The sequence below is a fragment of the Haematobia irritans genome, chromosome 3 (assembly GCF_050003625.1).
Source record: "Haematobia irritans isolate KBUSLIRL chromosome 3, ASM5000362v1, whole genome shotgun sequence".
In the NCBI taxonomy this organism is placed as follows: domain Eukaryota; kingdom Metazoa; phylum Arthropoda; class Insecta; order Diptera; family Muscidae; genus Haematobia; species Haematobia irritans.
Window position 1 is genome coordinate 35847902 of NC_134399.1, and position 16399 is coordinate 35864300.

Consider the following 16399-nt stretch of genomic DNA (forward strand, 5'->3'; position numbering starts at 1 on the left):
GTGCCAAGTTTCAAGTCGATAGCTTGTTTCGTTCGGAAGTTAGAGTGATTTCAACAGACGGACGGACGGACGGACGGACATGCTTAGATCGACTCAGAATTTCACCACGACCCAGAATATATATACTTTATGGGGTCTTAGAGTAATATTTCGATGTGTTACAAACGGAATGACAAAGTTAATATACCCCCATCCTATGATGGAGGGTATAAAAAAAAACAGTTTAGGCACAAATGTAGAACAACAAATATAAATAAAACATTTAGCAAATAATATTTTATTCATTTGGCTAATAGAATGAAGATGGGCTAAACTAGCCTATGCCAAATATATGTGGGGTATTATGGATTATTTTTTTGTGGCAGTAGACGCTTTCCCCATAGTGATTCCTTATCGATAACCAATTCAAAAAAAATTTTTTTGATGAACAGTTTCAAGTATACCAAACGGTATATGTCATCTAGAGTTTCTGATCGTTTTATAGATTAATTTGCACTATACATTAACATATCAATTTTGGATATTATTTTTCTTATCTCCAACTTGATGTAATTGTTTGCCATATGATAAATTCACTTAAGAGTTATTGAACCCATCACATTTCACTCATGTAATTAATTTTATACTTGACAGGCACTTTTAACCATTGGCAAAATATTTGAATAATTTTAACATATTTATATTTCATCACATCGATTTTCAGGACCATATGTATAGTAATACATGAAAGTATAAAGTATACATTATTTCATAATTTTTTTTGTAAATGTTTATTTGGATGGTGACGTTATCATATTAAAAGGCATTTATTAAATTTGGGATCTTCAAGAATTTTTATAGCTAAATTATCCATATTAGAAAATGTTTGAAATATGTAATATTTGTTACCTAAAAATATTGCTATTTGTTAAAAAAAATAGATAATAATTGTTTAAATAATGAATATGAATCAGAATCAATTACAAAATTAATGGATCTAATTAATGTTTGTAATAGAAATTTCTTCAATAACGAAACGAGGCCGATATTAAGTTGACATTATCGGGCTCAAATATCCATTTTCACGGTTACTTTTCTTTAATAACTCTAGTTTACACTGAAAATGTACACTTGATGGAGGTGACTTTTCTTATGTATTTTGATCTGCTGAATTCGAAAAAATGTAAAAAAATTATGGAACAGTTTTTGAGATATCCCGTTATTTTTAGTTTTTCGCTTCTGTTTTTTTGCCAGCTGATTAAATATTCAATGTTAACGATACAAAAGCAAGAAAACTAAAAAAGAACAATTTATATGATAAAATTCAGTATATGCTGCAAAGCCTCATGAACAGTTTTACCTAAGTTTTCTTTTTACACTGGTAGAAAAAGTTTCGTTATATTAACGAAATATGTCATTAAAAGTGAGCCAATGAAACAAATTCGTTAATACAACGAACATTTTCGTTATTATAACGAATTTTCTGTTAATTAACGTAACGTTTCGTACGCTTAACGAATATTTTCATAGTATTAATGCAAATGTTTCGTTATATTAATGAAACATTTTCGTTGGCTCAATTTTAATGAAATTTTCTTTGTGTGTATTTTACACATTTTTGTTGTGTTAAGGTGTGTTTGACCCAGTGTGGGCATTAGAGGGTTAATACTTTCTTGTGAGTTTTCCAATAATAATTATAGTTGGCTTATTCTTTAGATTTGAATCAAAATTTAATGAACTAAAACTAATTATTTCCGAATAAAGTTTTCAATAGGTTTTTCATTTGGAGATATTGTTTTTATACCCTCCACCATAGGATGGGGGGTATATTAACTTTGTCATTCCGTTTGTAACACATCGAAATATTGATCTAAGACCCCATAAAGTATATATATTCTGGGTCGTGGTGAAATTCTGAGTCGATCTGAGCATGTGCGTCCGTCCGTCCGTCTGTTGAAATCACGCTAACTTCCGAACGAAACAAGCTATCGACTTGAAACTTGGCACAAGTAGTCGTTATTGATGTAGGTCGGATGGTATTGCAAATGGGCCATATCGGTCCAATTTTACGTATAGCCCCCATATAAACGGACCCCCAAATTTGACTTGCGAGGCCTCTAAGAGAAGCAAATTTCATCCGATCCGGCTGAAATTTGGTACATGGTGTTAGTATATGGTCTCTAAACACCATGCAAAAATTGGTCCACATTGGTCCATAATTATATATAGCCCCCATATAAACCGATCCCCCGATTTGGCTTGCGGAGCCTCTAAGAGAAGCAAATTTCATCCGATCCGGCTGAAATTTAGTACATGGTGTTAGTATATGGTCTCTAACAACCATGCAAAAATTGGTCCTTATCGGTACATACACTGAAAGAAGAGTTTTCTTTTCTGAGGAACGAAATTTTAGACAAGCAAAGTTTTCTTTTGACGCTAACAAATTTACTTTAAATGCAAATAAAAAATTTTAGAGGCAATCGTTGACTCGCTTATCGTATATTCAGATTTATTTGATCTAAAAGAAAAAGTTTAGTAAAAAAGGCGAATTTCGTTTGTCTAAAATTTCGTTCCGGAGGAAAGTATTTTTTCTTTGGGTGTAATTATATATAGCCCCCATATAAACCGATCACCAGATTTGACCTCCGGAGCCTCTTGGAAGACCAAAATTTATCTGATTCAGTTGAAATTTGGTACGTGATGTTAGTATAGGGTATCCAACAACCATGCAGGAATTGGTTCCTACCAGTAAATAATAATATATAGCTCCCATATAAACCGAGCCTCTTGGAAGACCAAAATTTATCTGATTCAGTTGAAATTTGGTACGTAATGTTAATATATGGCCTCAACTACCCATGCAAAAATTGGTCGATATCGGTCCATAATTATATATAGGCCCCATATAAACCGATCCCCAGATTTGACATCCAGAGCAACCATGCAGGAATTGGTTCCTACCAGTAAATAATAATATATAGCTCCCATATAAACCGAGCCTCTTGGAAGACCAAAATTTATCTGATTCAGTTGAAATTTGGTACGTGATGTTAATATATGGCCTCAACTACCCATGCAAAAATTGGTCGATATCGGTCCATAATTATATATAGGCCGCATATAAACCGATCCCCAGATTTGACATCCGGTGCCTTTTGGATAAGCAAAATTCATCCGATCTGGTTGAAATTTGGTACGTGGTGGTAGTATATGATATTTAACAACCATGTGAGTTGAAATTAGTGGATGACAGTCTTTCGTAGAAGTTTCTACGCAATCCATGGTGGAGGGTACATAAGATTCGGCCTGGCCGAACTTACGGCCGTATATACTTGTTATTAATTAAAATATTAATTGAGTTAATTAATTCTTAATTGAATTTATTTTTAATTTGATTGAAAAGTTAATTGTATCAATTTATTGATTACCTTTTCATCTTCAATCAACTTTTTAATTGGAATTATTTTGGTTATATTTTGTATGTGTGTAATGAGGACTGCCCAGCAAATTTAGCAATTTTAGCAGTTCTTTCTTACTCTTTACTTTCAATGTACATCTAAAAACGCTCTTCTAGATATGGACTTAGTTTTCACTTTGTAAGATATAATAAAGTTATTTGTTTTTTTTTTTGTAATTTTAGCTGAAATAAAACTTAATAAAGACAAAAAATTTTAAATTAACAAGTATATTATATATGAATATTTACAATATTTATTGCCTAATTTTTTTAAAATGAAATCTTAAATTGTAAAAAAGCTTGCATCTGACGACGATCAATACAGCTTAAAAAGATAACATTCCCAGCAAAAAAAGAGCTTCCAAAAAAGTAGTTTGGATCCCCAATCTGTGATCCGGAAGTAGTGCAAACTTGGATCATCTCCAATGAATTTTACATGGGCTTGTCATAGGACGGAAGTACTCCCTTTTTGGATCCTTTGCATTGCTTTGGAAGTTGTGCCCTGGAAGTTAATTTGAATGAAGAAATTTAAAAAGCGAAAAATTTTTTTTTTTTCAACCAATTTCACTTTTTTTCTCATCCATATGTTTTATTACACAATTATTTTCCTATTATCTAATTTTTACAATTTGAAAAACTTTTTTGCTCCGACAGGGGTTGAACCTGGGTTTGTTGGCACCATAACAGAACGCCTTAGCACACTCAGCCACAAACGCCATTGAACATAAAGCGTCGAAAGGTCAATTCAAATGTTTATGGTATGATCGTAATACGACACCAAGGAATAACATTTTAATTGCTTCTCATGATGTTCTTTATTAGTATTTTATTTTCGGCATATATTTTCGTGTAAATATATTTTTTCCATTAAAAATCAACAAAAAAAATTAAAAATTCTCGTAATTTGCAAAACCTTCTCAAAACAACTTCCATGGAAGCGAAAAAGTCTAACGGCACAGGTTCAAATCCCAGCGTTGATGAAATTCTTTTTATTTTTTTACTTTTTTTTAATTATTATTAATTTCTATTTTTTTTTAGTTTTTTTTTTATTAGTTTTCTATTTTTTTTTTTTTTTTGTAAAATTTAATTGTACAAAATTTGCACTTAAAATAGCCTGATTGCGTTCTTTCTATTACTTGTCCACAAGGACTGCATCGGAAGTAGAAAAAATCATTGGGGGATCCCAAGACGCGCTTTAGAAGAAATGTTTGTGCACTTGTCCAAAAGGACTGCATCGGAAGTGGAAAAAAATTATAGGGGGATCCCACGATGCGCTTTAGAAGAAATGTTTGTGGACTTGTCCAAAAGGACTGCATCGGAAGTTGAAAAAACTCGATGGGGGATTCTGGGATGGGCTTTAAAAGAAATGTTTGTGGAACAACTTCCAATTTTTTTGCTGGGATTTCCATGTAAAATGCGTTTCTTCTAAACCGATTACCACCACTTCCGGATCCAAACAGAATATTTTCATTGTTTTCTTGGCTATACTTTGTTCGTTGGCTGATTTCAAGCCGTTATTGCATTTAATAATTTTCTTCAAATTAATTTTATTCATTATTATTCGGTTATGTGGTTACAGTATCAGACACCAGACTCATTTGTCCATTATGGCATCGTAGACATTGTATTTCTCTCAATCACTTGATTAAAAAATTAATTAATTTCTTTTTCACCCTCAAATATATAGGTTTTTTTTTGAATTGGTGCAATTGCGAAACTCAATTATTCTTCTTCATTAATTATATTATTTTTTTGTACTTTTATAATTATAAATAATTATTTCACCTTTTGAATTTTCTTGTAATTTTATAAGAATTCACGTGTTTCTTATGTATTTTCCAATTATAAATATAATTGAATTTTTCTTTGGATTTAAATTTAATAAACCAATGAAACCTAAAAACCAATTATTGTCGACCTAATTTTTAATTGTGTTATTATAATTTGTTTTTTTAAATTCGTTAAATTAAAAATGTATTTGGTAAAAATATTCAATAATTTTCCTAACTGTATTATTTTTTTATTATTTTTTTTTATACAATACAAATTAATTAAAATTGTCTACGTTTTCATTTTCACCTAACTTTTTAATTGGAATTATTTTGATTATAATTTTTTACATGGCTTTATCAAATTGGCCTGAAACGATTTGACCGAGTTTCAACAAACAATAGTCAAGTTCTCAAAATGCCATTTGACAAATATTTGATATTTAGAACTGTTACATTCCTACATAAGATTATCGTAACAATGGAACCTACACATACTTATAATCATCTCACATTCTGCAGATCTAACAGAGGCAGAAACATATGTCAGATTCCCCATAGATCAATGACATCAGAAAGACAATTTATAATACGAGCAATACGTCTCTGGAACCAAGTACCTAATGATATCCAAACCATCCACAACACTGGAAAATTTAAACGTCATTTAGTTAATTTTTATTTAAATAACAATTAAAATAATTAAATATTATTGCAGTAATATTTTAATATTTAATATTTCCATTTATTTAAATCTACATTTAATTTGTTTTATTATTTATTATGTATCAAAATTGTATGTTCTCAAAATGTTTAATATTGTTATTTTAATACTTATTTGTATAGTTTTCAATTTTTTTATACTATTTCTATATTTGCTTTCCGCTCTTATAGCTTTTCCCTAAGAACTATTTAACAAAAATGATTCTAGTGCAAAGTTATAAGACATATGTCTTAATGTGCTAGGGAGATTCAACGAATAAATAAATAAATAAAATAAAAATAAAGTCTAAAATCTATGCTTAATTTCAAGAGGAAAGCTTCAGTACTACACTAAAAAATTATTGACCTAATATAAAGGATTATGCAAGCATTTTTTTTAACAAAGAAATTTTAATTAACCAATATTAAATAGAATTAGAAGCTTGATTTTCCACCAGAAAAAAATAGCCTCCAAATTTTTTACAGTCACACATATTTTGCTGGCCACATTAAAGCGTTAGCGCATACTATCATGATTAGGATTTGTGTTATATACAGAACAAGACACAACAAAAAATCGATACCAATTCAAAATTTTATGGCGATCGAAACCCAGCTATTATATATATTATGGTTAGGTTAGGTGGCAGCCCGATCTATCAGGCTCACTTAGACTATTCAGTCCATTGTGATACCACATTGGTGAACTTCTCTCTTATCACTGAGTGCTGTCCGATTCCATGTTAAGATCAATGACAAGGGACCTCCTTTTTATAGCCGAGTCCGAACGGCGTTCCACATTGCAGTGAAACCACTTAGAGAAGTTTTGAAACCCTCAGAAATGTCACCAGCATTACTGAGGTGGGATAATCCACCGCTGAAAAACTTTTTTGTGTTCGGTCGAAACAGGAATCGAACCCACGGCCTTGTGTATGCAAGGCGGGTATGCTAACCATTGCACCACCATAAAAAAATTAGTATAACAGTTATAAGTAAGAAATTAATATCAGTATAACAGTTATTGGTAAATTCTATGAATTTATTTCTATTATCTATGTTGTTGCCATAAACACAATTGTGAACAACATCTACACATAAAATAGTAGTTGTACTAATATTACAGTTATAACAGTTACTGATTTGGTATTTCAATATATTTTCGAAATAGGAAATTTTATATATGTATTTTCCTGAAATTCCTAGGAGGAACATATAGGAAATACTATAGTTAGCAAAAATTGAGTTTGTTACCATCCTTTTATAGGACATATAAATTTATTATCATCTGATTATTTTCCCTTTTGAAAATAAGTTGGAAATTTTTACAATGATCTTAACCAAAAAGAATATGGACTCTAAAGCCTAGTACTAATATCACGTTTTCGCACGAAAAACTGTTATACTCCATATAAAAAACGTTAGCGCGGAATAAATGCGAAATCTTTGTTTAGAGCATTTTCAAACTCATATTTATACAACCCTGGATTTTTCGCACGAAAAACTAGGCAGGTATATTATATCGCATAAATAAGTTAACGTCCCTGGGTTTGACGCCCTATTTACAGAGATAGATGAAGACATTCGTTTTTCGCAGAAACGAACATAGTACTAAGCATAAGAGAGAATTATTTCAGTATTTGAATATATAACCTCGTATTTTTACGTTTGGAAAAAATTAGAATAAATATATTATCGGTTTTAGCTAACGTAGAATTAAAAACAAAAAATAAAATATTAAATACTTTAATAATTTTTTGACTTTATGAAGCAATCATGCTCCTTAGTTTATAAGATAAATGTCACGGTTAATATTAACTCACTTTCTATGTTTAATGGCGATCGAAATACAACTATGAAAATATAACACATAAATGAAGCCATTTTATCCGTATAACAGTTATATGTAACTTCTTGACTTTATATATTTTATCTATGTTATTGCCATAAAAGCATTTACACATAACATGTCTACATTGTTGTACTATTATGACAGTTGAATAACTGTTATACTAAATTGTTATATATTCATTTTCAAAAAATATTAATGTGAGCTATAAACCATCGCCTGTTAATTATTTTCTATTCAACATATTTTTAAAATGATCGCATGATAATCAACCAATAAATCCTACAAATATTATTACAATGTTGTGAACCAAATTCAATATGGGCTCAAAGAAAGTATTGTCCCATATTGAATTTATCTTAGTTTTCCAAGCGTAAAAATAATATAAAATAACACAAAATAAGTGTCACCTGGTTCTGCCAAAAATTTAAATATTAAATATTTCAATCATTTATTTAATTTCGCGTGTTTTAAATAGCATTCATGTTTCTTAGTTTATAACAAAAACTAGCTGGTTAATATTAACCATATGATGTGATATATCAGTATATCTGTATTCCTAGTTTCTTTAGCGTTTCCGCAACAAGTTTATAAAGTTTTTTTTTGTTTTTTGGATGCTAAAATAACTCAATACTCAGAATAGTGTACGTAAGTAAATACGTATTTAATTTTGCAAAAAAATTCACGAAAACTACAACAACAAAATAGGAAAGAATAGAATGCTAAACTATAAATGCCGTCGTGTGTGTGTGCTATATGTTATATGGTCTCGAGACACAATATAATAATAATAATAATAATGATACTAAAATTTGCATTTTATATTGTTTTCCTGTTGACCTCTAAAAATCAAACTATTAGACATAGTCACAGCCATTTTATGGATATTTTGCCAGACATATATTTCAGATATAGCACAAATGTATGAAAAACAAAAAAATAAACCAATATATCCAAGACATAAATAAATTCTTTGATAGAGGAAAAAAGGAACTAGTCTTAGTTCTCAAGATCGACACAAGTTATGTTAAGGAATGCTAAGAATAAACTTCATTTTGATAATAAATTCTTAATAAAAGTGGGTCGCTTTTGTTATAACTGTTTTCGTAATAAAAAATATTTCAAAAGTTATGCAAAGTTGTTCTTATATTTTTACTTGTCTATGTGTTTTTTTTATAATGATTCGTGAATATCTTTGGTTTTGTTTTATTTCGTTTTTTTGTTTTAATTTGTAACTAAATTTGTTTTTTGATTCAATAAAGTTATATTTTCTATCGACTATAATAATTACCTATTAATTAAAATTAGTGAATGCATAAAAGAAACTAGTGCAACATAGAAAACTACAAGTATAACAGTTATTGTATAAATGCTATATTTTTGTTTAGCAAGAACTAAAATTACCGGATTTTTAAATAAATATTATTATACTAGAATCACACTAAAAAAATCTTACCAACATTTTCCCAATTAAACTTAAACAAATTTTTCAGTTAAAACAAAAGGTATAACAGTTATAATGGCATAAAAGCTGTATATTTGTTTAACAAAAATAAAAAATGACAAGCTTTTTTTCACAAATATTGTTATGCTAGAATCAGAGAGCCATAATGGGGCAATGATTAGCATTTCTACTTTTCATACACTGAAAAAATATAAACAATTTGTTTTTTTTTTTAATTTAATTGTTTAAACTAATTTTTAAAGAAAAACAAAAGTAAATCACAATAAATTATTGGATGAATTAAGTTTTTAAATGACATTTAATTTCAATTGAATCAATTCAATTATTAGTGATTGAAAACAACAATTATTTTTTCTGTGTACAATGGGCCATTCGGTCGACTTTTCAACCTTTAGACTTTTAAAAATTTGGAAAAACCATCTATTTGACCTTTCACCTTTTTTAAATTTGGAACAGTCAAATTTTCGACTTTTCATTCTTTTCCGATTTTTTAAAAGTCGGTTAAACTGGATAATTTTATACATTCCTCTTAAAATAAATGAGGTCATCTGCAGATATTCCTAGAATTGACATAGAAATATTTTTATCATAACCCGTTTTAATCAAAGGTCGATTATTCGACTTTTTCGTGAAACGTAGTTTAGTAGATTTTGACCTGCATCAAAAGTCGATTTTGACGGTTTAAGTCGACTTTCAAAAATTTCAAGGGTGGGTTATTCGAATTTTAAGATACAAAAGTTCGAAATCGCCTTGATTATTAGAAAAATCGATTTCCAATTTCTTATCCCCATACATAATATTAGAAACTAATATTCTTGTAGACCTTTATACTTTATAGACATAATATCTGAATTATAAAATTGTATAACAGTATTCTTGTTGACCTTTATACTTTATAGCCAGAATATCTGAATTTTAAAACTGTATAACAGTCTTATAACACTTTAGGATAATCGTATAACACTTTAGGATAATTGTTATAAATAGTAAATTGTGGTTTGACCTAGGATCTTGTATATATATATATATATATATATATATATATATATATATATATATATATATATATATATATATATATATATATATATATATATATATATATATATATATATATATATATATATATATATATATATATATATATATATATATATATATATATATATATATATATATATATATATATATATATATATATATATATATATATATATATATATATATATATATATATATATATATATATATATATATATATATATATATATATATATATATATATATATATATATATATATATATATATATATATATATATATATATATATGAAGTTTGCCATAATATATGAAGTTTGCAATTTTATAATCGTATGACAGAAATTTTAACATGGTATATCATTTCACCATAACTGTTATACTTAGTGAATTGTGGTTTCATCTCAATGTTATATATTTCTTAATATGTGCTTTTTTCCTGATATTGCAATCAATGCAATTTAAGCTCAAAAAACAGAAAATCAACTTTTAGTTGATTTCCATCAATTATTATATTTTACTTAAAAATTCACCAATATGAGAATATTTTGTTTGTTTTTTTTTTTTGTTTAATTACCGGAACTAAAAAAGAGGGAAAGCGTTATACACAAATGAAGCATAAAATTTTCTAAATTCGAATTTCGCACAGTCGTTCAGAATTTTCCAAAAAAATTGTAAAATTGATTTAAAATGTGTGAATCTTAAATTTCGTATGACGTTAACTACATTTTTTTTAAATTCTTACTTCAATGCTTTCCTTCAAAAAACAAAATTTTCCTCAACAAGAGAAAAAAATTAAAAACCATTTTATTTATAATTTGTTTATTTTAATAAAAAGAGGAAAAGTGTTATACATAAATAAAGCATAAAATTTTATTAACTTCGAATTTCGCACACAATTTTCAAAAAAAAATTGAATTTGGAACTTTGTATGGCGCTGAAGACATTTTTATAAGTTCCTACTTCAATATTTTCCTTGAAAAAAACCCGAAATTTTCCTCAACAAGAGAAAAAAATAATTATTTTGGTATACATTTTCTTAAATTTATCGAAAAATATTTGCTTATTTTTTTGAAATATTGTTTCATTGAATTTATCTAAAATTAGCCTCTATTATCTCTCCGGGCGGAGAGATAGTATTAACTAATTAAAAAAAATTAAATAATTCAAAAAGCACATTTTATTAAGGATAACTGTTATAATTTACATTAATGCTAAATATAATCGGTTATAAAAACTATTAATATAAATATATTTGTATATTTGCTTATTTTTTTGACATATTGTTTCATTGAATTTATCTAAAATTAGCTTCTATTATCTCTCCGGGCGGAGAGATAATATTAATTAATAAAAAAAAATTAAATAATTCAAAAAGCACATCTTATTAAGGATAACTGTTATAATTTATATTAATGCTAAATATAATCGATTATAAAAACTATTAATATAAATATTTTTTTTCTCCAAATATCTCATAAATATTTCTGATATATAATTCCATAAACATTATATCTCAATTCTAAAATTGAAATCCAATATTTTGGATATCTGGATCACCATAGACATTGTTTCGATTTAAATAATTATGGATTTTTAGTCAATAAATTGCTTTACTCAACAACTTTCAAAATTCTTTAACACGTCATCCTTCATGTTCCCATTTTATTTGAGCATTGTAAATTTTGCTAATCTCATCCGAAGATCGATGGGGGGAAGAAATATTATGGCTTTAATTGTAATCCATCATACTTTCACTTCACAAAGGCCAAAACCAAAATTTGACTTGTTAGCTTTTTTCTCATCAACCAAAAAAAAAACACGTAGGGCTTTCTTGTTTTTATTTCACGCTTTGTCAGAGGAAACCTAGTTTTGTTGTCATTTAAATTTCTTCTTTCTATTTTGTATGGATCGTTTGCTTAATTCTTTCGAGCACTCACCGAGAAAAAAAAACCTAACCATATAAGAAAGAAAGCACCAGCTTTTTTCTTCTATATAATTCGTTCAAATAAAAAACGATGATAATTTTAGAGAAAAAAAAACACAACAGAAGAAAAGTTCAAAGACCTGACAATTTTTTTTTGTTTTGTATTCAAAATCGTAGAAAATTATTTAAGAAGAAGAAATGGACAAAAGAAAGGCACGATACATGACTCGATTGGCATAATGCTATGGTATCTGGCTGGCATATGTTTTTATTTGGATAGCTGGTGCTTGATTGTGGAGACCCGTAATGACTAAAAACATAACGGGGTGAGAGCTGTATACAGAACATTTATGAAGATATCGTAGCAATGCGTCATAATGATTATGGTGTCATACTGTAGTTAATGACCACTAGAATTTGAAGAAGTAGTTAGCGAAGATGAAGATAAAAATTTATTGTAATTTTACTCTTCTATCCAAAAAAGAAACTCCCATGGCTACATGTAAATATCGATATGATCCCTTGGGAAGAACAGTTGTTCTGGCGCCACATAACTAAATTATTGTTACAGTGAAACCTTGAACACTCTGGAAAGTGGACAACTTTCGTGAAACGTTTGCTAAAAATAACCTCTCATAAGTGGACACCTCCAACATGTGGACCGCCACCGTGGTGCAATGGTTAGCATGCCCGCCTTGCATACACAAGGTCGTGGGTTCGATTCCTGCTTCGACCGAACACCAAAAAGTTTTTCAGCGGTGGATTATCCCACCTCAGTAATGCTGGTGACATTTTTGAGGGTTTCAAAGACTCTCTCAGTGGTTTCACTGCAAGGTGGAACGCCGTTCGGACTCGGCTATAAAAAGGAGGTCCCTTGTCATTAAGCTTAACATGGAATCGGGCAGCACTCAGTGATAAGAGAGAAGTTCACGAATGTGGTATCACAATGGACTGAATAGTCTAAGTGAGCCTGATACATCGGGCTGCCACCTAACCTAACATGTGGACAAAATTTAGGCGACCGGGAGTGTCCATTCCATAAAGGTTTCACTGTTCTAGAATTTCGTGAGACACATTTCGACTTTTCTGCCCCTATTGTATCTACATTGGAAATGTTATTGAAATTACTTACAAACAATTTTAATAAATGTTCGTTTCTAGAAAGGAAAAGATTATTTGTGTATGTGTGTAGATTTACATTTAGAGCAACAGCAAGTATATTATCCATCCCATTAACATTGCTTTCAATCACTTTAGATTCCTTTGAAAATACTTATATAAACTTTATTTCCCCTTTCTCTCTTCCTCTCTTACAGGAATTATGACACTGAGCCGTGGCCCTTACAGCGAGCTCGATAAAATGAGCCTTTTTCAGGATCTTAAACTGAAACGACGAAAAATCGATTCAAGATGCAGCAGTGATGGTGAATCTGTAGCCGATACCTCAACCTCATCACCAGATCTTTTGGCACCTATGTCACCCAAAATGTGTGACTCAGGTGGTGGAGGCGGTGTCGTTGGCGGTGGCGGAGGAGGAGTAGGAGGCCATGGCGGTAATAGTTCAAATGTGGCCAATTCCATGTCATTGGTCACACTGACTGCTACCACATCTCTAACAACTGCCACATCACCTGCCACATGTTCAAGCTCAGCCTTGCCTCAGCATCAAGTTGCTGCCGAAGTAGTGGTGGCCACTGCTAAGGCTGTGGCGGCTGCGGTTGCTGTTAAAAATGAACAATTACAGCAATTACATCAGCTGCAGCAGCAGCAACAGCAACAGCAACAACAAGAACAGACTGAAATCCATTCATCATCGTGTGGCATGTCGTCAGCATCATCAACGGCCAGCAATATGATGACACCGCCAGCGCCCGTGCGAACATCACCGCCCATGAGTACATCTGAAATGGCAGCTGCAGACAGTGCCGAACGAAGGACACCCTCTAGTAATAGAGCCACTCCTACACCGCCCCATAATAATGGCAATGCCAGTAGCAGTACCAGCAATGGAGGTGGTAGTAGTCGAGCATCTCCTGACTCTATGGATGATAAGCCTTCAACTACCACCTCATCGTTGTTGATGCCCTCGGCAAATGGAGTTCATATGCCTGCGAGTGGGAATAATGGTAGCAGTGGTGGTAATACGGGGAGCATGAGTGTCATACGTTCGGTGAAAGAGGAGAGAATTTTGGCTTCACCCACACGTATGATGGCCTACCATCAACATCAGTTGCAACAACAGCAACAGCAGCAGCAGCAACAACAACAGCGTTGCAAGACACCCACACAGTCTCAACAGCATGTCACAGTCTTGGTGACTCCATCCCGTATTAAGTCTGAACCTAACCAATTACCGCCGCAACCACCACATTCGCCATATTCCACAGCAGTCAGTGCATCGACAACCACATTATCGCCGTCATCTCTGCATTCAAATCCTACAACAACCCACAATACCACGCCCACCAGCAGCCTACTTCATCATCATCATCAGCAACAGCAACAACAACAGCAGCAATCACAGCAACAACACCAACAAAATCCGCCACCTCCTCCCATAGTCACAACACATCACCTGCATCAACAGTTGACGCAGCCACAGCTGCGAAAGACCAGTCCTCCCCATGATCTGCAGTTTCCTCAACATCACCATCTGTTAACGCAATCGATGCAGCATCTAACGCAGCAACAGCAGATACAACTTCTGCAGCAAGCGGCAGCCATGTCACGTCAAAATAATCCCACCTCGAGGGAGTTATCGCCCAGTGCCTCAATGTCACCCAGCTCAAGACATTCGGCATCGAAGTCACCACAGCAACACTTAATGCAGCAGCAACAGCAAAATTCTGCCGCCGCACAGCATATGCGTATCAAGAAGGAGCCTTCTTCAATGCAAAATCACGTGTCGGGATTCGGTAACACAGCCAATGGACCCCAAAGACATCATTCGCCGCATTTCATGCCCCAGCAGTCACCCAACCAGCAACAACAGGCGGGTCAACAAGGTCCACCACCACCACAGTTGCCTCCTCAGGCTTTGGGAAATATGGCTCAAGCCCTTATGCATCCGGCTTCTCTACAGTCGCTGAGACATCCAAATCGTGATGCTGCCATTTTATTTCGGGTGAAAAATGAAGTTGCAGCAGCGGCAGCAGCTGCAGCTGGCTTACCCCAATTAATGCAGCCTGGAGCTGCTGCTGTAGCTGCAGCAGCTGCTCAGCGTATGGTGTGGGTATCTAATGCCCGAATTAATGGAGTCAAACCCGAGGTGATAGGCGGACCCATTGGGAGTATACGACCTGGAGGACCGGGCCAATCTCCTTCGCCGCATCATTCGTCATCATCGACCTCATCATCGTCACAACTATCACCGCAGACGCCCTCACAAACTCCTCCCCGAGGAACACCGACAGTGATAATGGGAGAAAGTTGCGGGGTACGCACTATGGTGTGGGGATATGAGCCAGCGGCGCCAACTTCATCTGCCGGCTCAGCGAGTCAATCTCCCAACCATTCACATCACCATACGCAGCATCATATGGGAGGTCATCAACAGATGGGCGGTGGCATGGGAGGGCCACCATCCTCATTGCAATCGCAGTCTCATCACTCATCACAGTCATCATTGAACACAGCATCGTCTCCCTCAGCAGGATCTCTAACGCCCACTCATACGCCAGGACCTTCGCCACAAAACAATGAAGAAGCAGCCCAATTGCTGTTGTCTTTGGGTCAGTCCCGCATCCAAGACAATCGTCCCCGACCGCCACATGCATTTCGTCCTCCTCATGCCTTGAATATGGAGCGATTATGGGCTGGTGATTATTCGCAACTGCCACCAGGACAATTGCATGCCCTTAATCTGAGTGCAGCTCAGCAATCTTGGGGCCCTGGAGGATCATCGAATACCACAGGTCTGGGGCGAGGTTTAGATAATCCCCACGAGCCAACGGATGAAGATGATCAGCCTTTGGTGTGCATGATATGTGAGGATAAGGCAACTGGCTTACATTATGGTATTATAACATGTGAAGGGTAAGTTGGAAAAATGCGAGAAGAGTACACAAAGATAGACAAGCTTCTGGCTTAGGGTTAAGGGAAGAAGTCAATCATGGCTTATAATTCGCTGGATGGCTACTATGATACATTTCCCCCCTAAATCTAATAAGGTTGTGGTTCTTATACGTGGCTTAACCGACAATCAATCTAAACGTGC

The 16399-nt window shown here is 32.6% G+C and overlaps 1 protein-coding gene across 1 annotated transcript in view; it reads left to right on the forward strand.

The window, feature by feature from the left end:
- Hr4 (nuclear hormone receptor 4) overlaps positions 1 to 16399 on the forward strand; it is a 44936-nt gene that overhangs the window by 20182 nt on the left and 8355 nt on the right. The window contains 1 exon segment of the mRNA XM_075299060.1: positions 13500 to 16218. Within this exon segment, the coding sequence (XP_075155175.1) occupies positions 13500 to 16218 (2719 nt within the window).